Here is a 25,065-nt window from a genome sequence, read left to right as displayed (position 1 = left end):
TGTGCACCACCATGCCTTGCTAATTTTTGTATTTTTAGTAGAGACAGAATTTCACCATGTTAGCCAGGCTGGTCTTGAACTCCTGACCTCAAGTGATCCACCCGCCTTAGTATCCCAAAATGCTGGGATGACAGGCATGAGCCACCATGCCTGGCTGAGAATTTGTTTTATAAAGTAGGAGTCCCCATCCGCTGGGAGCCGTGGACCAGTACCAGTCCATGGCCTGTTAGGAATCTGGCTGTGGCTTGTTAGGAACTGGGCTGCACAGCTGGAGGTGAGCAGCAGGTGAGCGAGCATTACCACCTGAGCTCCAGCTTCTGTCAGACCAGCAGCAGCATTACATTCCCAGGGGGGAGCAGGAACCTTGTTATGAAGTATACATGCAAGGGATCTAGGTTGCATGCTCCTTATGATAATCTAATGCCTGATGATCTGGGGTGGAACAGTTTCACCCCAAAACCATCCCTCCCAATCCCCTCAGTCCGTGGAAAAATTGTCTTCCAAGAAACTGGTCCCTGAGGCCAAAAATGTTGGGAACTGCTGGTATACAGAGCTGTGGGAGAGAAGAGCAATGCAGAGGGAAAAGGAGTTCCTGTCTGTTGAGACTTTCAGGGGGACCTAGGGACTGGTTTTGTTACAGTTGACTGGAAAGTGTCTTGTTTATTTTATTTTATTTTTCATTTAAAATATTTTTTTGAAATGGAGTTTTGTTGCCCAGGCTGGAGTGCAGTGGTGCCATCTCGGCTCACCGCAACCTCTGCCTCCCAGGTTCAAGTGACTCTCCTTCCTTAGCCTTCTGAATAGCTGGGATTACAGGCGTGCGCCAACCACACCTGGCTAATTTTTGTATTTTTAGTAGAGATGGGTTTCACCACGTCAGCCAGGCTGGTCTTGAACTCCTGACCTCAAGTGATCCACCTGCTTTGGCCTCCCAAAATGCTGGGATTACAGGCGTGAGCCACCACACCTGGCCAAAGTGTCTTGTTTTATTTTTAAGGCTTTGATCACTCTCATTTACAGTAAGTATTTGAAGAGTACATTCTAAATCATTTTTCTCTCTTCCTTTGCAGGAAGTGCTCAAATGTTAAGCACACACACACACACACACACAAAGAGGAAACAGTTGGATAGGAACTCAGAAATCATGTGACCGATGACTAAGTTAAATATTTTCTGCTTACTGAAAAGGAAGAGTCTGATGATTACCTATTGATCCTCTTTGCATTTGTAAAGTTTTGGAGATATTGAATCATGTTACCATTTCTGTTTTTTTCCACCCTATTTTCTTTCATATTTACTGAAGCTCAGAAGCACTATTGGGTCTGCAACTCATCCGACGCAAGTATTTCATACACCTACTGTGGTAAGTAAAACTGCAAAACAAATAATTGTAACATCAACTATTTTAAGGGTAAGTTTTCACAAGAACCTTACACTGTTGTGGCTGGAACACAGGAAATGTCAGTGTGTTCCAGCTGCTGTGGCGGACGCCGCCAGCAGGAAAAGCAATAGCTGGCAGCTACCCCGTGAGAATCTTTTCGACCCTTCACGGAGCTCGCGAGTCTCTAAACTGTGCTGTGCTTGACCTCCAAGTGCTTCTGTTCCCTGTGTCATCTTTCTCTACCCTGAGCCCAGTTTCGGGTTCTGCCCAGTTTCAGTAAAACCGTCTGCTTCTGAGCTTTCGCCTCAGCCTTGACACTTACTAGTTCTTCTTCTTGAGATGGTAGAGCAATCCCAGCTGCTTCCTGTAGTTGATTTCTGCTCCAAGCTGTGACTTTTGAGGGCTCTTGGAATCATCTCCCTAACTGGATGTAAGCCTGTTTCTGTCACTAGCTGTGTGACCTTAAGCAAAGTACTCCAGCCTTTTTAGCACTAACGTAAAAGTTTATAGCCTACTTGATAAGGGTGTTGTGAGGTGAAGTTTTTTAGCACAGGGTCACGTAAAGACAATACTCTTAATTTTTTTTTGGAGTCAGCCATACCCTAGTGCTATTCACTGGCTGTATCACTGTCCGCTGCCCCAGCTGCTCATTAGCAAGCGTCCTCGGGTCTGAAGGCACAGTGTCAGGCCTGACAGCTGTTTTGGTTCGGTACTTTCCACCGTGCGGCTCACCATGGATTGGCTGCCCTTTTCCACCCGCTGGCACTATCCGGAAGGTTTAAAGTGGTGCTTCCCAAAATACCAGTTCTTTGAGATTCTTTTGGGAAAATAGGATCTATGGCCTAATCATCTGGGAGAGATTTACAGATGTACTTTGAGTTCTGAGAAGTTCTGCAGTAAAGGCACCTGTCTCGCTCTGTCGCCCAGGCTGGAGTGCAGTGGCGCGATCTCGGCTCACTGCAAGCTCCGCCTCCCGGGTTCCCGCCATTCTCCTGCCTCAGCCTCCCGAGTAGCTGGGACTACAGGCGCCGCCACCACGCCCGGCTAATTTTTTTGTATTTTTTTTTTTTTTTTTTAGTGGAGACGGGGTTTCATTGTGTTAGCCAGGATGGTCTCGATCTCCTGACCTCGTGATCCGCCCGTCTCGGCCTCCCAAAGTGCTGGGATTACAGGCTTGAGCCACCGCGCCCGGCCAAGGCACCTGTTTAACCACAACATTTTCAATTTCATTTGTTGTTTGTTTGGTTTTTAGTTTGGAGTGTATGTTAACTCTCTTGAGAAACATGCTCTGCCAAATGCTAATATAAAGTGACTTTCGGGAAATTGGGATAATTGCCACATTAGGAGAAGGAGACTTAGGAATGTGGCCAGTCACACACCATGGCCCTTCTTCTCCTGGTGGGTTGCACTGAATTCCCTCTCAACGTATCTCTAAAATCTCCCCATGCTACAAGATCCTTTTGCATTCCGCTCTTCCAGCAAGGCTCCTACTCTACTTGGCCCCCACTTCCCTTTCCTCCTTTGGCCCTTTTGTACCATGTGCGAATTACACCACTCTGTGTGTGTGTGCATGTGTGTGTGTGTGCGAACGCATGGAGTTTTGCTCTGTTGCCAGGCTGGAGTGCGGTGGCATGATTTTGGCTCATTGCAACCTCTGCCTCCCAAGTTCAAATCATTCCCCTGCCTCAGCCTCCTGAGTAGCTGGGACTATAGGTGCATGCCACAACACCTGGCTAATTTTTGTTTTTTGTATTTTAGTAGACACAGGGTTTCACCATGTTGATCAGGATGGTCTCAATCTCCTGATCTTGTGATCTGCCCCCACCGGCCTCCCAAAGTGCTGGGATTACAAGCATGAACCACCTCACCTGGCTTATGCCACTCTTTATATGATCTTTATGGATATAACATTTTGTATTATTATTTAGCTTTTAGTCTTTTCTTAACAATAACTCAATTTGTCTTTTAAAAACATTTCACATTTTGTAATATTTTATCATTTATTTTTGAGACAGGGTTTTGCTCTGTTGTGCAGGCTGGAGTGAGTGGCATGATCTCCACTAACTGCAACCTACACCTCCCTGGCTCAGGCTATCCCCCTAGCTCAGCCTTCCTAGTAGCTGGGACTATAGACATGTGCCACCACGTGTCTTGGTTAATTAATTAACTTGGCTAATTATTAATTAATTATTATTTCTTTTGAGTTTCACTCTTGTTGCCCAGGCTGGAGTGCAATGGCGTGATCTTGGCTCACTGCAACAACTGCCTCCCGGGTTCAAGCGATTTTCCTGCATCAGCCTCCTGAGTAACTGGGATTATAGGTGCCCACCACCTATAATTTTTGTATTTTTAGTAGAGACAGGGTTTTGCCATGTTGACCAGGCTGGCCTCGAACTCCTGACCTCAGGTGATCCACCCATCTCGGCCTCCCAAAGTGTTGGGATTACAGACGTGAGCCACCACAGCTGGCCTAATCATTAATTTTTTTGTAGAGATGGAGTCTTGCTATATTGCCCAGGCTGGTCTAGAACTCCTGGGCTCAAGAGATTCTCCCACCTTGGCCTCCCAAAGTCCTGGGATTACAGATATGAGCCACTGCACCTGGCTTAAAATTTCACATTTTAATCACTTTTGAGTGTTTGGCTCAATTGTATTAAGTATATGCACATTGCTGTGAAACCATCACCATTGGTTTATCTTTTTATTTGACTTTCTAATTTTTTTTTTCTTTGAGACAGTCTCACTCTGTCTAGACTGGAGTGCAGTGGTATGATCTCAGCTCACTGCAACCTCTGCCTCCTGGGTTCAAGCAATGGTCGCGCCTCAGCCTCCTAAATAGCTGGGATTACAGGTGTGCACCACCATGCCCGGCTAATTTGATTTGACTTTATGAAGGAGGATCTTCCTTCTTTCTCTCTGAGAAATCCTGTGGTCCTTTCCTGCTGCCCCACTGACAAAGGGACTGTGGGCAAGCCACTGGAATACACATCTACAGCAAGATGCTGCTTGCTGCCGTCCCCACTGCCATATGACTGCCTTCCCGGCCTGAGAGAATCCATCCCACCAGGCCAAAAATGCATTATCTGTGGGAAGCACTGATTCCTCTAGGTACCATTGTGATTCCTCTAGGTACTATTGTGAGGGTGTTGGTGACAACAACCTCTGATTCACTGTGACGATGATCTCCATGAAAAAGCAGAGCTAGATTTCCATTTGGTCAAGCTGCTGGGCATCTAAGTGTATGGTTTTTTAAGCACAGGGTCTTGCTGTGTCACCCAGGCTGGAGTGGAATGGTACAATCATGGCTCACTGCAGCCTCAAACTCTGAGGCTCAAGTGATTTTCCCACTTCAGCCTCCCAAGTAGCTGGGACGACAGACCTGCACCATCATGTCTGGCTAATTTTTAAATTTTTTGTAGTGACGGAGTTTTGCCATGTTGTCCATGCTGGTTTTGAGCTCCTGGACTTAAGCAATCTCCCTGCCTCAGCTTCCCAAAGTGCTGGGATTACAGGCCTGAGCCACTGATTCAGGGCTACAGTGTCTTCATTAGTTCAGGTGCCATAACAAAATACCACAGACTGGATGGCTTAAACAACAAACATTTATTTTTTCACAGTTCTGGAGGGTAGAAGTCCAAGATCAAGGTATCTGCATAATTGGGTTCTCCTGAGACCTCTCTCCTTGGCTTGCTGCTGTGTTTTGAATTTTGTGCCCTTGCAGACTCATGTTGAAATTTAATTGCCATTGTGATGATATTAAGAGGTGGGACCTTTAAGAGGTGATTAAGCCATGGAGGCTTTTCCTCTCATGAATAAATTAATGTCATAATTGAGGGAGTAAGTTTCTTATAAAAGGACAAGTTTAGCCCCCGTATGTCTCTTGCTTTTGCCCCCTCTTGCCCTTTTGCTCCTCCACCACCAGATGAGACAGCAAGAAGTCCCTTGTCAGATGCCAGTACCTTGACATGGAACTTACCAGCCTCCAGAACTGTGAGAAATAAATTTCTGTTCTTTTTTTTTTTTTTTTTTTTTGAGATGGAGTCTCACTCAGTCGCCCAGGCTGGAGTGCAGTGGCGCGATTTCGGTTCACTGCAAGCTCCACCTCCGGGGTTCACGCCATTCTCCTGCCTCAGTCTCCTGAGTAGCTGGGACTACAGGCGCCCGCCACCGCGCCCGGCTAATTTTTTTTTTTTTGAATTCCTGGACTCAAGTGATTCTCCTGTCTCAGCCTCCCAAAGTGATGGGGTTACAGGTATGAGCCACTGCACCAGGCCTAATAGCTTGTTGATAGTATATAGTAACATTACTGATTTTTGTAGGTTCATTTTATATCCTGCAATTTTGCAGAATTCATTTATTAGTTCTAACAATTTTTTACATTTTTATTTTCTTTAAAATTTTTTGTAGTTTGTAATAGAGACAGGGTCTTGCTCTGTTGCCCAGGCTAGTCTTGAACTCCTGGCCTTATGTGATCCTTCCACCTCTGCCTCCCAAGGTGCTGAGATTATAGGCACGAGCTACCATGTCCAGCCAGCTGTAACAATTTTTAATGAAGTCTTTAGGGATTTCTATATATAAGACCATGTCATCTGCAAAAAGAAAATTTTACTTCTTCCCTTCCAATTTGGATGCCTTTTTTGTTTTTTCTTGACTAATTGCTTTGGCTAGGACTTCTAGTACTATGTTGACCAAGGGTGGTGAGAATGGACATCATTGCCTTGTTCCTGATCTTAGAGGAAAAGCTTTCAGTTTTTCACCATTGAGTATGATGTTGACTGTGGGCTTTTTATATATGACCTTGCCCTCAAAGTCCTAGCCTATCTTAATGATCTTTGAAATGCCTTTCAGGTCATTCTCCCATTGTCTTGATGTAGAAGAACACTTGGCTCCCTTCTATCCATACTAATTTCGTTATCGAATTTTACTATAAGTGGCCAAAAGAAGCCATGCAGCACCTTGAGCACTTTCCTGCTTATCTATTTCTTCTACCAGACAGTATAGATCCTTGCTCCTAAGTTCTACTTTTCACATAGTTTTAGGGAACAGACAAAAGTCCATCAAGTTCTTTGCAACTGTGTAGCAAGGATGGCCTTTACTGCAGTTTCCAATACCTTGTTTTTCATTTGTGTCTGAGGCCTCATCAGAATTGCCTTTACCTTCCACATTTCTACTAACATTCTGATTATGACCACTTAAGTAATCCCTAAGAATTTCCAGACTTTCCCTACATTTCTTCCCTTCTTCTGAGCCTGCATCAGAATTGCCCTTAATGCTCTGTTCATGGCAATATGGAATTTTTTCTAGCCTATTCCTCCAAACTCTTCCAACCTCTGCCTATTATCCATTTTCAAAGCTGCTACCATATTTTTAGGTACCTGTTATAGCAACACCTCACTTCTCTGGCACCAATTTTCTATCTTCATTTGTTTTTTTGCTGCTATAACAGAATACATAAGACTGGATAATTTATAATAAACAGAAATTTATTTGGCTCATGGTTCTGGTTGTTGAGAAATCCAACATTGAGCAACATCTAGCAAGGGTTTTCTTGCTGCATCATCCCATGGCAGAAGGGCAGAAGGCCAAAAGAGCACGTGTGAGGGGTGGGGAAGGAGGCTGTACTCATCCTTTTATCAGGAATCCATACCCACAATAACTAATCCACTCCCGCAACAACAGCATTAATTCATTCATAAGGGCAGAGCCCTCACGAACTGATCATCTCTTGGAGGTTCCACCCCTCAACACTCTTGCACTGGGGATTAAATTTCCAATGCATGAACTTCAGGGAATGCATTCCAAACATAGCAACACCTTATAGTTTTGACAGTCTGTTTTAAGCTAATGACAACTTAAATTGAATCACACAAACAACTCTACACTTTAGGAGTTGGAGACCAGCCTGGTCAACAAAGGAAGACTCCATCTCTACAATTTTTTTTTTTTTTTTTTTGAGACAGTCTCGCTCTGTCATACAGGCTGGAGTGCAGAGGTGTGATTTTAGCTCACTGCAACCTCCACCTCCTGGATTCAAGTGATTCTTGTGCCTCAGCCTCCCAAATAGCTGGGATGACAGGCACATGCTGTGCTGACATGCCTAGATAATTTTTGTATTTTTTGCAGAGATAAGAGTGTTGCTATGTGGGCCAGGTTGGTCTTGAACTCCTGACCTCAAACCATCCATCTGCCTTGGCCTCCCAAAGTGCTGGGATTACAGGCATGAGCCAGCACACTTGGCCTCTACATTTTTTTTTTTAATTAAAAACAAACCAAACCACACAAAAAACAGACCACATGTGGTGACTTATGCCTGTAATTCCAGCACTTTGGGATGCTGAGGCAGGAAGATCACTTGAGTCCAGGAGTTCAAGACCAGCCTGGGCTACATAGTGAGACCTCATCTCTACAAAAAATAAAAATAAAAAAAAAATAAAAATAAGTAAAAATAAAAATAAAAAACTTAGCTGAGTGTGGTGGTATGCACCTGTAGTCCCAGCTATTGGTAAGAGGATCACTTGAGCCCAGGAGTTAGAAGCTGCAATGAGCTATGATTACATCACTGCACTCCAGCTTGGGTGACAGAGCAGACCCCCATATTTAAAAAAAACCAACAAAAAAAACTATTTCATTGGGCTTCTTGGATTTGTATTTCCATTATTTCCATTTTCTTTCCTAGATTTGGGAAGTTTTCAATCTTTCCTTCCTTCCTTCCTTCCTTCCTTCCTTCCTTCCTTCCTTCCTTCCTTCCTTCCTTCCTTCCTTCTTTCTTTCTTTCTTTTTTGAGACAGAGTCTTGCTCTTTCATCCAGGCTGGAGTACAGTGGCATGATCTCGGCTCACTGCAAGCTCTGCCTCCTGGGCTCAAGTGATTCTTGTGCCTCAGCCTCCTGAGTGGCTGGGATTATAGCCATTATTTCTTTGAATAAACTTTCTGTAGTCTGTTCTTTTTTCTTCCACTTCTGGAACTCTCATAATGCATATATGGTTCTGGTTGGTAGTATCTCACCATTACCTTAAGTTTTCTTCACTCTTTTAAATTATTTTTTCCTTTTGCTCCTCTGATTGAATCCTTTTGCAGTGATCTATCTCTGAGTTCACTGATGCTTTCATCTACTTGGTCTAGTCTGCTGCTGAACCCCTCTAGTGAACTTTTTTAGTTCAGTTATTGTGTTCCTCAGCTCCATGATTTCTTTTTCTTTCTTTCTTTCTTTTTTTTTTTTTTTTTTTTTTGAGACAGCATCTTGTTCTGTCATCTAGGCTGGAGTGCAGTGGTGCAATCTTGGCTCACTGCAACCTCCACCTCCTGGGTTCAAGTGATTCTCCAGCCTCAGCCTCCCAAATAGCTAGGATTACAGACACATGCCACCATGCCCAGCTAATTTTTGTATTTTTTTTCATAGAGATGGGGTTTCGCCATGTTGGCCAGGCTGGTCTAGAACTCCTGACCTCAGGTGATCCACCCGCCTTGGCCTCCCAGAGTGCTGGGATTACAGGCATGAGCCACCGTGCCCAGCCTTCAGCTCCATGATTTCTGTGTGGTCTTTTAAAATGTTTTCTTTCTTCTTATTGAAGTTCCCACTGCATTCATGTATTGTTCTCTTGACCTCAGTGAGCATCTTTATAAGAGGTATTTCAAATTGTCTGTCAGGTAAATCGTATAACTTCATTTCCTTAGCATAAGTGAGGAAGATGTGTCTTGCTCCTTTGTTTGAAACATCTTTGCCTGATCTTTCATTTTACTTGTTTCTCTGTTTGGCATCTGCACATTACAAAGCAGACATCTCTTTCAGTCTTCACAAATTGGCCTCACACAGGAACATAACCCACACCTATTGTTGTGGGAATCAGGAGGATGAGAGAGACCTCAGGGTAAAGCAGGAGGATCTTTATTGAATGCACTCAGACCCAGCAGACTTAACATCTAAAAACTGGGCCCAGAACAAAGACAGCACTTGACTTTTATACACACTTCTAAAAGGTGGTAGGCTAGCTTGAAGCAGGCTTACAGTGGCATGAAAGCAAGGATATAGAGGCAGAACAATTAATCAAATTGTGATAGGTTTATAACTCAGGATTACACATGACCATTACTATGCAACCCAGATGTCTGTTATCTAGGTTTTGCTCAAAAGAGCCTTGCAGTGGTTTATCTCATAATCTTCACCATGGTGCCCAGATGGCTATAGTTCAGGCCTGCTCAGGCTTCTCATGACCTTCACTGTACTTCTTAAATAAAACAGAATACTTGAAGTTACTAGTTACAGAGAGCAAGAATCTATAAACTCATACCATAAAAGAAAGGAAAATTTGTTTTTCCTCTCCCTATGTTGAGGGAGTGCTGAGCACATTCCTTTGTGTCCTAGCTTCTCAGATAGTGTTTATCAAGACTTTTCCTGGGGCTGGGCCTTGCCTGCTACCACCTTTGAGATGAGTTGACCTAATACAGGAAAGCTTATTTCTTTCTCTTTTTAATTTTATTTTTATTTTTCTTTCTTTCTTTAATTTCCCACTTCACTAGTAGCCTGGTTGGAGATTCTGGGGTCCGCTACCAACTCTTTCTCACTTCAGGGAGATGCAGGCAGCTGTGTTTTTTTGTCCACCTATTCCGTGCTGAGCCAGAGATGGGGTGGTGGAGGGAACTGTGGCATCTACCAGCCCAAGCTGTTGTCTCCATTCCCCTGCCAGGTAGCTAGACTATGCCAGACCTGTCAGAGCTCTAGGACTGATGAGAAAGATGTAAGTGTTTTGGGGATCCCCAGAGAAGTTGGGGTGCTGGATGCATGGATTAACTCTCCCTCCCCAGGAGAAAGCTGAGAACTAAGATTTTTCATCTGCTCAGTCTGTGCTGAGCAGAGGGGAGGATCAATGATGCCTATCTGCCCAAGACACTGCCTTTATTCTCCCCTGGGTGGTAGACTGTGCCAGACTCATCAGAACTCCAAGACTGGCAAGACAGAAGCCAATCCTCTGGGGAGCCCTCGTGAAAAAGTTGGGGTTCTGGACATGTGAAACAACTTCTTTCCTCCCATGGGTGGAGCTAGGAGCTTGGGGTGGGGGGGTCTCTTCCTGATTGTATAACACCACACCAGGGTAATAATCTCTGGTTAAAGAATGTCCCAAGTCTCCCTACTGGCTTTGTTGAATCTGGTTTTGAGTTCTCCTTGGGTGCAGGAGTCTTTCAATTAGTTTGATTTCTCACAAAGGGAATTTTTCTGTAAATTGTTGTGCTAGTGGAGGCAAGAAGAGTTCAGGGCTTCTGATTCTGCCATGCTGCTGATGTCATTTCTCTGGGGAGACATTTTCAACTGTCATCAATTTTTCTTATTTTATGATTTTAATGCAAAATTCATCTTAAAAGGCTGATATCCAGAATACTAAACTTATTGGAGATGATTTGTAGTAATTTATTGACATTATCTTTATTGCTTTTAGATAAAATGCAATACCCAATTTCAATTAATGTTAATCCCTGCATAAAATTGAAGGGATCCAGAGGATTGTTGCACATTTTCTACATTCCAAGTAAGTCCAAATTTTTGCTTTTATAGACCAATCAAAGGAGTTAAGAAATATCAATGATAAATGATTGTGTTTCAAATATACTTGTGTTCATTATCTATTGCTATATAACAAATTACCATGATCTTTGTGGCTTAACACAGCACACATTTATTATCTCATCATCTTTGTTGATCAGTATTCTGGGCATGGCTTACCTGTGTCTGCTTCCAGGTCTACCATACAGCTACAATCAAGGTGCTTGCCAGGCTGGAGTCCCTTCTGAGGCTCAACTAGGAAATATATACTTCTAAGCTCACGTAGCTGTTGTCAGTATTCAGTTGTTAGTATTCAGTCCCTTGCTGGCTGTTGGCCACCATCAGTTCCTTACCACATGGACATTTTCAATATGGCTGCTTGCTTTTTCAAAGCCAGCAAGGGGGACAGTCAGCTAACTAGGCAAAATTCACAATCTTATGTAGCATAATCATGGAAGTAACACTCCATCACCTTTGCTGTGTTCTATTGGTTAGAAGCAAATCACTAGGCCAGTCCATACTATTGGGAGAGGATTACACAAGAACATGTGGGTAGAAATGGAAATAACTTCAGATGTCCAATAATTTTACAGGTATATCCTTTGTCAATCATTAGCTATAAGTAATATTGGGTTTCCATTAGTGGAAGATCTGTGTGTGAGCAAGCCAGGACTTTAAAATTTTTTAAAGATGGTCTTTCTAGAGAAAAATACAGTAATAATGTGATGACAGAAGGCAATGTGTTTTGTTTTGCTTTGCGTTGTGTCTTGGTTTTCCTCTCTCTGACTCTGCTTGTTATCAGCTTAGAAAAAGCTAACACAGGTGGGGTGATAGCATGGGGCTGTATCTCAGTCTCTGTGCAGACACAAAACTTTTTCTTCTCCTACCAGTTACCCAACATTGCTTATTGCCTGTAAGCTCTGGAATCCCAGAAAACTTTAGTTTTAATCTTTATCATCATCATCATCACCATAATTCACATCCTAGTTTAGATTTGGAGCTTGTTTTCTATTAATGCTTTACAGAGTAGTTTTACATAAATAAGCTTAAACATTTTCCCCCGATATTAGTTATCTGGCTTACCAGAAAAATGAAAAACAACAACAACAACAAAATCCCCGAAACTGAGAACCCAGGAATGATAGACAATAAACTTGTGTTTTAATTTTCATGATTCTAGTTGTTCAACCTGTTTTTTTTGACACTCCGTATCTGCATTCATTTATTCACTAAAAAATGCTTAGTAAATTATAAGTATCGTGCTAGGCACTGTGAATTCATTGATAAGATATTCTCTCTCTCTCTCTTTTTTTCTTTTTTTTCTTTTTTGAAATGGAGTCTCTGTCTGTTGCCCCGGCTGGAGTACAGTGGCATGATCTCGGCTCACTGCAGTCTCTGCCTGCTGGGTTCAATCCATTCTCCTGCCTCAGCCTCCTGTGTAGCTGGGATTACAGGCGCCCACTACCACGTCCAGCTAATTTTTGTATTTTTAGTAGAGATGGGGTTTCATCATGTTGGCCAGGCTGGTCTTGAACTCCTGACCTCAAGTGATCCACCCGCCTAGGCCTCCCAAAGTGTTGGGATTACAGGCGTGAGCCACCGTGCCCACCCAATAAGACATTCTCTTGAAATTCAGGAATCCATCAGTGCAATAGGAGAGACAAATCTGCAGATAGTATGGTATAAGTGAAGTGATAGGAATAGAGCTTAGTGACAGCCAGAGCAAAGGATGATTAACTCTATTTCCTCCAATTTCCTGGCCAAGGATAAAATAAATAATCTAAAGTTTTGCTTGGCTAAGACTCTACAGTTTCTTCCTTTTTCCTAGGTTCTGTTTTCTGGTCTGTTGGCAGGTTTTACCCCTACGCATTTGCCATAAAGGATGATTTACATAATGAGTAATCTCACTTTCAATTGAATCCCTTCCCCTTACACACAGGAAACAGGTTGTATCTTTCCAGGCCAAGATAATAAGACAGTACGAAATCATTTAGAGTTCTCTGAAAAGCAGACATTAAGAAGGAATTAGGCTAGAGATTTCTTGGAGGAAACACCTGTGAACAATAAAGGAAGCCAGAGTAGGCTAGGAGAAAATTCAGATTGGGGTGCAGCTCTGATAACTTTGAAAAGAGAGAAGGGAGGAAGGAGAATTAAGTAGGATAACCCTCAGACCAGAATGCATCCCTGAGACACTCTTGGCCTGAGCAACATAGGGAGCCCCAGAGCAGAATGCCTGTCGTAAGAGTCCCATGACAGGCGGGAGTAGCCTGGCTCTAGGGTCCTTGCAGTGCTGGATCATTATAGGAGCAGCCTATGAGAGGGTGGCCTCTGGCTGAGTGCTGAGATAGATGTGAAGGTGCAGCAGCTGCAGACTGTCTGCCAGCTACTCTCCTCACAGCAGCTGCTTTTGAAGGGAAATTTGAGGAACATATCTCAATGGCATCACAAATGTTTTATAATTTCTCACTAAATATGACATTTATATAACAAATTATATTAATTTATCAACACAATAATTATTCAGTCACATTTTTATAGTGCAATTATGACCTGAGTTTCCATAGAATATACTATAATGTTGGTATAAAGTGTGAGGCCACATTCATGGAAATCGACCTTATTTTTATGGCCTTATTTCTACTTGAATTCGGAAGGAGATACAAATACAAACTTGAACCAAAAATAGGTTGAGAATGGAAATGATATCTTTTGAGATGTCATAGCCTTGCTAGTAAATTATTTGTATATTATTAACTGATTGACAAATAGAACTGGAGCATAAGCTTCCTTTAAGGTTATTTCTGGAAGTTCCTGGAATTGTCTTTGGTAAGCTAAAAAACAGTCCTCTTATATACCACATGACAGCCACCATGTTTATTTTCTTTTTTTGAGACGGAGTCTCACTCTGTCACCCAGGTTGGAGTGCAGTGGCGTGATCTCGGCTCACTGCAGCCTTCGCCTCTCAGGTTCCAACAATTCTCTACCTCTGGTAGCTGGGATTACAGGAGCCTGCCACCGCGCCCAGCTGATTTTTGTATTTTTAGCAGAGATGGGGTTTTGCCATGTTGGCCAGGATGGTCTCGAACTCCTGACCTCAGGTGATCTGCCCGCCTCAGCCTCTCAAATTGCTAGGATTACAGGCGTGAGCCACCGTGCCCAGCCCATGTTTCTTGTCCCTCACTCCAACACCCACATTGACATCCCTAGCCTGCTGAGCCACAAAAGTGGTGTCTCATTGTTGCCATTGTTCATGTTCTTAACATGACCACAGGGGTGTCCAAGGCCAAGGAGTTTCTCACAACGTAAACTATTGAGTTGTCAAAGCAGGACTTCCTTTCCTGGAGTTATTGAAGACTGGAATCATGCTGTGTTTCATGAAGAAATGGAAGAAGGTCCTTTGCCCTGCATTGTCACTGGACACCACGGTGGCACTGTCTTGTGCTTCTGTGTCTCCAGGAATTCCTTGTGAAAACGGTCTTTCAGCTTCTACACACAGCCCTGCTTTTGGAGAAGTTCAAGCCAAAGTCCATGGAGTAGGCCATGGAATCACTGTTTGAAACAGACCCCATGATAGTCTTCTCCACAACCTACCCTGAAAGTTGAGAAGTGAAGACAAATTAGGAAGGTTGGTGGTGCTTCAGGTTCAGAGCAATGAGGGCCTGCATGAAGGCAGCACGGTAATGGGTATGAAAAGGAGGTTAGAAAGATTTACTAGGACTGGGAATTCTAGTGCCAATTTGGTGATGAAGAGGAGGAAATCACTTTTAGATCTGTTGGGTAAGGTAACTGGGCAACATTTGAGTAGAGATATTGAATAAATACATGGGATCAATGCTCAGGAGAAAGGTTGAGACTAAAGTTGATTTGAGAATTGTCACCTTATGTGGTATTTGGTCTGAGAGAGTGTGCAGAGTGAAAATTGAGGAGAACTGAGGCTAGAACCTGGAGAAATCTAGGAGTCAATGAAATAGACTGAGGAGGAGGAGTCAGAGAGATTGGAGGACACCTGGAAGAGAGTGGTTGCACCAACACCAAAGAAGGTTTAGGGAAAGAAGCAGGCAGTTCTATTAAGCATAGCCAAGTTCAAATTAAAGTTAGAAAAGTTGTCTTTTGATTATGGTTATAATGAGTCATGGTGATCTTACTAGGAAAATATTTTCAGTGAGGTAGTGGTTGCAAAATTGTTTTCATTGTGAAAAGGATTGTGCATCTTTTTTGCCTGGGCACAGTGGCTCATGCCTGTAATCCCAGCACTTTGGGAGGCTGAGGCGGGTGGATCACAAAGTCAGGACTTCAAGACCAGCCTGGCCAAGATGGTGAAACCCCATCTCTACTAAAAATAAAAAAAATTAGCTGGACGTGGTGGCAGGCGCCTGTCATCCCAGCTACTCGGGAGGCTGAGGCAGGAGAATCGCTTGAACCTGGGCAGCGAAGGTTGCAGTGAGCCAAGATTATGCCACTGCACTCCAGTCTGTCTCAAAAAAAAAAAAAAAAAAAAAAAAAAAAAAGAAAAAGAAAGAAAAGGATTGTGCATCTTTTTCATTTGGGCCAACTGAATAAGTTGGAAGAGTTGAGAAAAATGCATTGATTACTGGAATTTTTCATGGTAGTTGGAAATACGGAGATCACAAGGAAATTAAAAAATAGCCATATATTTATTTTTCATCAAAAGATTCTATTTTATTCTCAAGAACTCTTTCATCAGAACTCCTAGAAAGTTGACTGTCTCACTGTCTTTCCTTTCCCTTTCTTTTCTTTTGAATTTTCTAGCAGAACCATGATTAGAACTAGACATTTTATGTCTTTATTTCATAGTTTTCTCTATGAAGTTATGAAGGCTCTTCTGTTTTTAGGCAGAGCATGCATAGTTTTACCGTGGAACATTGTATTTGATTATGATTTACTAGTTGCCCTCTCAGAACTTCAGTTTTCTCATCTGCAGAAGAAGAGTAATAATACCCACCTTTTAGATAGTTGTGATGATTAAATGAAATAATGTAAGAAAAGCACAGGGCCCCTTTTAACTATACAATAAATGTTAATCATTATGTATAAAAGAATCTACTATTTGAGGACCTAATGGGAGTTTTTCTTTTAAAGGGAGAGATGTAAAGCAATTATATTTCAATCTCTACATAACTGTCAACTCCATGACTCTTCCAAAGCGCAAAGAAGTTATTTGCCGAGGATCTGATGATGATTATTCTTTTTGCAGAGCTCTGAAGGGAGGTAAGTGTTCAGTTCATATTACTTTTAGAATAGGAAATAATTCCTTATGAAAATGTTGTGAAAATTAAATACATTGAAAATGAAAACTTCCTTTTCTGGTAATAATTCTTTTTCTATCCAAAGTTTTTACTTTTAGCAGCTTAAATAGCATTTTATAATTATGTACTTGAATTGTTAAGATGACACTTATATGATTTGTATTGTTAATATTTTTCATAGTAACCCACCAGATTTTCTATACAGTCATTGGTTTCTTCAGTGACTTCTGCCTTTATGTTCCTCCTTGGAATTATTTACAGAATCATAACATCCAGAAATTAGGACCCTTACAGAGATCTTGCACCAAGGGATAAAAAATAAAAGTAAAAAATAAATTTTAAAAAAGGAATTACCACTTTAAAACTATATTCCAGCTTTTCCGTTTACCAGCAATGTGACTTTCAGCATGTTATTAATATTTAACTCTTCTTGGCCTCATTTTCCTCAGCTATAAAATGGGGAAGTAAAACACATCATAAATAGTTTTAAGAATTAAATTAGAGAATGTGTGTAAAAGAAAAAAAAAAGCCTAGTACAGTGTTCAGAATAAGAATCCTTCTTTTGTTACTGATTTTCCAGTCCTGTCATCTTTATAATGAGGGAACTGATGTTTGCAGTGGCTCAGTAAGGTGTCCATGGTCATTTGGAGAACTAGTAACAGAGTAGCCTCCTAACTCTAAGATATGACTCTTCTACTGTGTCATGCTTTCTCTTTGAAAAAAAAATTCCCTTAGCAGATTACTGTTTTTTTTAAATTGTGCATTTCTTTTGCACAACTGTTTTACAATTATTTTACACAATCTCTGTGGGATTACACTGATATTTTACCTGAATCTTCAAAGTTTCTCTTTCTTGAGACCTCAGAGGTGTCAGACTCAAGTCAGCTTGTCTACTTCTTCTCTCCCTCCTCCCACTTTCTTCCATAAACATCTATTGAACCTAATTTGGGCAAATCATGATTTAGGTTCTGGTTATCTGAAGTTGAATGGTAGGATCTCCTTGCTCAGAAAGTCACTCTGGGGAAAACTGGATTGCCATATGCAGAAGAATGAACCTGGACCCCTATCTCTCACCACATTCAAAAATCAACTGAAGATGGATGAACAACTTAAGCATAAGATCTGCAATTATAAATATACTAGAAGAAACCTAGGGAAGATTCTTCTGGACATTGGTCTAGACAAAGAATTTATGACAAAGATCTCAAAAGCACAGGCAATAAAGACAAAAGTAGACAAAAAGGATTTAATTACATCAAAAAGCTTCTGCATAGCAAAAGAAATAATAGAGTGAACAGACAATCTGTAGTATATGAGAAAAAATTCACAAACTATTCATCCAACAGGGTACTAACATTCAGAATGTACAAGGAACTCAAACAATTCAACAACAACAACAACAACAAAAACAACCGCATTAAGAAGTGGGAAAAGTGGCCGGGCACAGTGGCTCATGCCTGTAATCCCAGCACTTTGGGAGACTGAGACAGGTGGATCACGATGTCAGGAGTTCTAGACCAGCCTGGCCAACGTAGGGAAACCTTGTCTCTGCCAAAAATACAAAAATTAGCCAGGTGTGGTGGCATGTGCCTGTAGCCCCAGCTACTTGAGAGGCTGAGGCAGGAAAATCCCTTGAACCCAGGAGGTGGAGGTTGCAGTGAGGTGAGACGATGCCATTGCACTCCAGTCCAGGTGACAGAGTGAGACTCAGTCTCAAAAAAAAAAAAGAAAAAAAAAGTGGGAAAAGGACATGAGTGGATACTTATAGATACTTTTCAAAAGAAGAGATAGAAATGGCCAACACATATATTAAAACATGCTCAGCATCACTAATCGTCAGAGAAATGCAAATTAAAATTGCAATGAGATATCATCTTACCCCAGTCAGAATGGCTATTCTTAAAAAGACGAAAAGTAACAGATGTTAGCAAGAATATGGAGAAAAGAGAACTCATCCACTTTTGGTGGGAATGTAAATTAGTACAGCCTCTATGGAAAGCAGTATGGGGATTTATCAAAGAACTAAAAATAGAACCACCATTCCATCTAGCAATTTCACTACTAGGTATCTACTCAAAGGAAAAGGAATCAATACATGAAAAAGATACCTGCACTCATATGTTTATTGCACTAGTCACAATAGCAAAGGTATGGCGTTCACCTAAGTGTTCATCAACAGACGAATGGGTAAATAAAATGTGGTATATTTACACAATGGAATATTATTAAGCCATTACAAAAATGAAATCATGTATTTTTCAGCAACATGGATGGAACTGGAGGCCATTATCTTAAGTGAAACAAACCAGGCACAGAAAGTCAAATATTGCATGTTCCCACCCATAAGTGGGTGCTAAAAATGTGTACACATGTACTAGAGAGTGGAATGATAGTGAAGAGTTGGAAGGGTGAGGGGGTGGATGATGCAAAATTAGTTAATGGGTATATGTTACTTGGGTGATGGGAACCCTAAAAGCCCTGACTTGACCACTACACAACCTATGCAGGTAATGAGATTGCACATGTACCTGGTAAATCAGTATAAAAAAAAAAAAGTCACTCCATTCTGGGAAATACTGTCACAAAAACAAGATTTACAATAAAATTACATGTAATTACCTGTAATGAATTTTATTGTAAATTCATTACAGGTGTGAGCCATTGCCATACAATAAAATTATATGTACATATAATTATACTAAATATAATTTTATTGTAAATTAATTGTAAAAAAGTATATGTAAACAACATATAGTTCTATTAGCAATAGAATTATAGGTTATTAGTTTTAACTATATAGTTACTAAATAACTGTGGCAGAAAAACTGGGATAAGGTGTTTTTTTTTTTTGAGAAAAGATCTTGCTCCATCACCCAGATTGGAGTGCAGTGGTGCAATCATAGCTCACTGCAGCCTCAAACTCCTCAGCTCAAGTCATCGTCTAGTCACAGCCTCCTGAGTAGCAAGGACTACAGGCACAGGTTTATGCCCAGCTAATTTTTTTTTTTTTTTTTTTTTTTTTTGAGACGGAGTCTCGCTCTGTCTCCCAGGCTGGAGTGCAATGGTGCAATCTCAGCTCACTGCAACCTGCACCTCCCGGGTTCAAGTGATTCTGCCTCAGCCTCCCGAGTAGCTGGGACTAAAGGTGTATGCCACCATGCCCAGCTAATTTTTGTAGTTTTAGTAGAGACAGGTTTTCATCATGTTAGCCAGGCTGGTCTCAAACTCCTGACCTCAGGCCATCCGACCGCCTCGGCCTCCCAAAGTGCTGGAATTACAGATGTGAGCCACTGCACCCGGCCCTAATTTTAAATTTAATTTTATTTTAATTAAAAAATAGAGATAAGGTCTCACTTTATCTTGAGCCCAGGCTGGTCTTGAACTCCTGGGCTCAAGTGATCCTCCTGCCTCAGCCTCCCAGAGTGCTGGGATTACAGGTGTGAGCCATTGCTCCTGGGCATTTTTAAATTTTTTGTAGAGACAGGGTCTCACTATATTGCCCAGGCTGGTCAGACAAGCCTTCAATGGAGTATTTTATTAGAGTCTTGAATCTGAAAGCATCAGAGAGTGATGGGGAAAAACATTCCCTGGAGAGGAAACAGCATATGCAAACACATCTAGTCATGAAAGAGTATGGTTTATTTGGAGAGTAGTTTTTTTGTAGTTGGAGCAGAATGTGCTTGTGGGGAATTGCTGGAGATGAGCCTAGAAAAGGGGGCAGTGTGAGCATATAAGTCATGCGCAAAATATTGGCCTGTATCCTATAGTCAGTGGGCAGGGATGACCCACTGAGATTTCCATTTTTGCAGATAACTAGCATCCATATGGCAGGAGGTGGGGGTAGGCTGAGGCAGGAAACTTGGGTGGAAGGAAGAGCATCCAGGAGGCTCTGTGAGAGACCATGAAGGGTGAACGTGATGGCAGCCAGGGAGTAGCAGGCAGGAGATGAAAGAGAGCGTTTTGGGAGACAGAATAGGCAGGATACACTGATTTAATGTGGCAGGCAAGGATTAGGTAAGATCAAGAACCTCTTGGGCTGGTTGCCTGTAATACCAGCACTTTGGGAGGCCGAGGATAAGAGTTTGAGGCCAGACTGGGCAAGGAGGTGAAACCCCATCTCTCAAAAAAAAAAAAAAAAAAAAAAAAAAAAAAAAAAAATTAGCTGGGTGTGGTGGTACCAGCCTTTAGTCCAGCTACTTGGGAGGCTGAGGTGGGAGGATCACTTGCACCCAGGAGGTCTTGGCTAGCTGTGATCCACCATTGTACTCCTGACTCAAAAAAAAAGAAAAAAAAAAAAAGATAAAGAAAAAAAAGCACCACACTTGAGGGCCAGTGACTGGATGTATGGAAGTGCTATTATCTGAGATGATGTGTACAAAAGAACAGGCAGGTTTTTTTTTTTTTTTTTAGGGAAACATAATGAGTTCTGGCTTGGGCATGTTAAGCTCAAGGTAATTTTGGAACATTCAAATAAACATGGCCATCTGGCAGCTGAGTATGTGGGCCCAGAACTTAGGACTTTCTGATTTAAGAAGCATTGACGTAGCAAGAGTCCCTTGAAATTTGGGAGTCAAATTTGCAAGTACCATACATATCTATGTTTAAAATAATTTTCCTTTTGGTTGTTATAAAAGTTATACATCTTTATGATACGATATTTAGAAAATATGGACAAGCAGTTATAAAGTAAAAGTTACCCATAATCTCACCAGTTTTTACACACACACACACACACACACACACACATATCTGTTTCTTTCAAAAACACATTTATGAATCAATAGATGGATATTTCAAAGCATCTTAAATTTAATAAGCCTGAGCTGGGCATGGTAGTTCATGCCTGCAAGCCCAACACTTTGTGAGGCCAAGGCAGGTGGGTTGCTTGACATCAAGAGTTTGAGAACAGCCTGGACAACATGGTGAAATGCCGTCTCTACCAAAAATACAAAAATTAGCTGGGCCTGGTGGCTCATGCCTGTGGTCCCAGATACTTGAGAGGCTGAGGCGGGAGGATCACTGGAGCTTGGGCAGTGGAGGCTGCAGTGAGCTGTGATTGCACCACTGCACTCCAGCCTGGGCAACAGAGCAAGATCTTGTTTAAAAAAAATTTCATAAGCCTGTAAGTTCTGTTACCAGGATTTTGCTGGGGCTGCTGTTACTAAGTACCATAAACTGAATATCTTAGAAAAACAGAAATTTATCATCTAACAGCCCTGGAGTTCAGAAGTCTGAAACCAAGATAATGAGGCCATGCTTCCTCTGCAGGAGCTAGGCATGGATCTGTTCCAGGCCTCTCTCCTAACTTCTGGTGGCCTATGGCATGTCTTGCCTTGTAGATGGCCATCTTTTTCCTGGGGCCCTTCACTGTGGTCTTCCTTCCTATGTGTGCCTATCTCAGTGTCCAAATTTCCCCTTCTTAATAACGGATATTGGACTAGGGCCCACCCTAATGACCTCATTTTAACTTGACTGTCTGCAAAGATCCTGTTTCCAAATAAGGTCATGTTCACAGGCACTGGAAGTTAGGCCTTCAACATATCTTTTTGGGGGACACAATTCAATGTACAATACCATCTGAGGCTCGGATCCCGCTGCCTGCATAGTTGCCAGGAAAACTAGACTGGACCATGAGTGAGCTGCATGGACACCTTTTGGGAAGAGGAGAGGAGAGCCTAAGAAGGGGTTCTGTTCTCCCTCGCCCTTCCTAAGTTCCCTCTTGCCTTCTTCATTGTGGGCAAAGCTTCAAGCTAACTTCCTAAGAAAAGAATGGAAGGGTCCATTCCAAGATGGCCGAATAGGAACAGCTCTGGTCTGCAGCTCCCAGAGTGATTGACACAGAAGATGGGTGATTTCTGCATTTCCAACTGAGGTACCTGATTCATCTCATTGGGACTGGTTGGACAGTGGGTGCAGCCCATGGAGGGTGAGCCAAAGCAGCACAGGGCATCGCCTCACCCGGGAAGTGCAAGGGGTCAGGGGATTTCCCTTTCCTAGCCAAGGAAAGCTGTGACAGACTGTACCTGGAAAATTGGAACACTCCTGCCTTAATACTACACTTTTCCAGTGGTCTTAGCAAACAGCACACCAGAAGATTGTATCCCGCACCTGGCTCAGCAGTGAGCCTTGCTCACTGCTAGCACAGTAGTCCAAAATCGAACTGCAAGGCAGCAGCCTGGCTTGGGGAGGGGCGTCCACTATTGCTGAGGCTTGAGAAGGTAAACAAAGTGGTGGGTAGCTCGAACTGGGTGGAGCCCACCGCAGCTCAACGAGGCCTGCCTGCGTCTCTAGACTCCACCTTTGGGGGCAGAGAATAGTTGAACGAAAGGCAGCAGAAACTTCTGCACACTTAAATGTCCCTGTCTGACATCTCTGAAGAGAGCAGTGGTTCTCCCAGCACGGTGTTTGAGCTCTGAGAACGGACAGACTGTCTCCTCAAGTGGGTCCCTGACTCCTATGTAGCCTAACTGGGAGACACCTCCCAGTAGGGGCTGACTGACACCTCAGACAGCTGGGTGCCCCTCTGAGACAAAGCTTCCAGAGGAAGGATCAGGATCAATATTTGCTGTTCTGCAGCCTCTGCTGGTGATACCCAGGCAAAGAGGTCTGGAGTGGACCTCCAGCAAACTCTAACAGACCTGCAGCTGAGTGTTCTGACTGTTAGAAGGAAAACTAACAAACAGAAAGGAATAGCATCAACATCAACGAAAGGGACATCCACACCAAAACTCCACCTGTACGTCACCATCATCAAAGACCAAAGGTAGATAAAACCACGAAGATGGGGAGAAACCGGAGCAGAAAAGCTGAAAATTCTAAAAACCAGAGCGCCTCTTCTCCTCCAAAGGATCACAGCTCCTCGCGAACAATGGAACAAAGCTGGATGGAGAATGACTTTGACAAGTTGACAGAAGTAGGCTTCAGAAGGTCAGTAATAACAAACTTCTCCGAGCTAAAGAAGGATGTTCGAAACCATCGCAAGGAAGCTAAAACCCTTGAAAAAAGATTAGATGAATGGCTAACTAGAATAAACAGTGTAGAGAAGACCTTAAATGACCTGATGGAGCTGAAAACCATGGCATGAGAACTTTTGCGATGCATGCAGAAGTTTCAGTAGCCGATTCGATCAAGTGGAAGAAAGGGTATCAGTGATTGAAGATCAAGTTAATGAAATGAAGCGACAAGAGAAGTTTAGAGGAAAAAGAGTAAAAAGAAATGAACAAAGCCTCTAAGAAACATGGGACTATGTGAAAAGGCCAAATCTACCTTTGTTTGGTGTACCTGAAAGTGATGGGGAGAATAGAACTAAGCTGGAAAACACTCTTCAGGACAGTATCCAGGAGAACTTCCCCAACCTAGCAAGGCAGGCCAATATTCAAATTCAGGAAATACAGAGAACACCACAAAGACACTCTTTGAGAACAGCAACCCCAAGACACATAGTTGTCAGATTCACCAAGGTTCAAATGAAGGAAAAAAATGTTAAGGGTAGCCAGAGAGAAAGGTTGGGTTACCCACAAGGGAAGCCTATCAGACTAACAGTGGATCTCTTGGCAGAAACTCTACAAGACAGAAGAGAGTGGGGGCCAATATTCAACATACTTAAAGAAAAGAATTTTCAACCCAGAATTTCATAATCAGTCAAACTAAGCTTCATAAGTGAAGGAGAAATAAAATCCTTTACAGACAAGCAAATGCTGAGGGATTTTGTCACCAGCAGGCCTGCCTTACAAGAGCTCCTGAAGGAAGCACTAAACATGGAAAGGAACAACCAGTACCAGCCACTGCAAAAACATGCCAAATTGTAAAGACTATTGATGCTAGGAAGAAACTGCATCAACTAATGGGCAAAAAGACCAGCTAACATCATAATGACAGGATCAAATTCACACATAACAATATTAACCTTAAATGTAAATGGGCTAAATGGTCCAAATAAAAGACACAGACTGGCAAATTGGATAAAGAGTCAAGATCCATCAGTGTGCTGTATTCAGGAGATCCATCTCATGTGCTGAGACACACAGGTTCAAAATAAAGAAATGGAGGAAGATCTACCAAGCAAATGGAAAGCAAAAAAAAGAGTAGGTTGCAATCCTAGTCTCTGATAAAACAGACTTTAAACCATCAAAGATCAAAAGAGAAAAAGAAGGCCATTACATAATGGTAAAGGAATCAATTCAACAAGAAGAGCTAACTATTCTAAATATATATGTAGCAAATACAGGAGCACCCAGATTCACAAAGCAAATCCTTAGAGACCTACAAAGAGACTTAGACTCCCACACAATAATAATGGGAGACTTTATCACCCCTTTGTCAATATTAGACAAATCAACAAGACAGAAGGTTAACAAGGATATCCAGGATTTGAACTCAGCTCTGCACCAAGCAGACCTAATAGACATCTACAGAACTCTCCACCCCAGATCAATAGAATATACATTCTTCTCAGCACCACATCGCACTTATTCCAAAATTGACCACATACTTCCAATTGGAAGTAAAGCCCTCCTCAGCGAATGTGAAAGAACAGAAATCACAACAAATTGTCTCTCAGACCACAGTGCAATCAAATTAGAACTCAGGATTAAGAAACTCACTGAAAACTGCACAACTACATGGAAACTGGACAACCCACTCCTGAATGACTACTGGGTAAATAACGAAATGAAGGCAGAAATAAAGATGTTCTTTGAAACCAATGTGAACAAAGACACAACATACCAGAATCTCTGGGACATATTTAAAGCAGTGTGTAAAGGGAAATTTATAGCACTAAATGCCCACAAGAGGAAGCAAGAAAGATCTAAAATCAACAACCTAACATCACAATTAAAAGAACTAGAGAAGCAAGAGCAAACAAATTCAAAAGATAGCAG

General features: G+C 42.1%; 1 protein-coding gene across 2 annotated transcripts in view; it reads left to right on the top strand.

Moving 5' to 3' along the window:
- The first annotated feature begins 1,105 nt into the window (after window positions 1-1,105).
- Window positions 1,106-25,065, top strand: part of LY96 (lymphocyte antigen 96) — a 38,993-nt gene continuing 15,033 nt past the window's right edge. The window contains exons 1-3 of one of the 2 annotated variants that reach the window (XM_050802323.1): window positions 1,106-1,363; window positions 10,813-10,902; window positions 16,017-16,145. In XM_050802323.1, the coding sequence (XP_050658280.1) occupies window positions 1,252-1,363; window positions 10,813-10,902; window positions 16,017-16,145 (331 nt within the window). In that variant the 5' untranslated portion in view covers window positions 1,106-1,251. The remainder of the gene's footprint in view (window positions 1,364-10,812; window positions 10,903-16,016; window positions 16,146-25,065) is intronic. The other variant, XM_050802322.1, reaches the window with a different exon arrangement.

This window comes from Macaca thibetana, chromosome 8, assembly GCF_024542745.1.
Source record: "Macaca thibetana thibetana isolate TM-01 chromosome 8, ASM2454274v1, whole genome shotgun sequence".
NCBI lineage: Eukaryota > Metazoa > Chordata > Mammalia > Primates > Cercopithecidae > Macaca > Macaca thibetana.
This window is presented reverse-complemented; position numbering and strand designations above follow the sequence as displayed.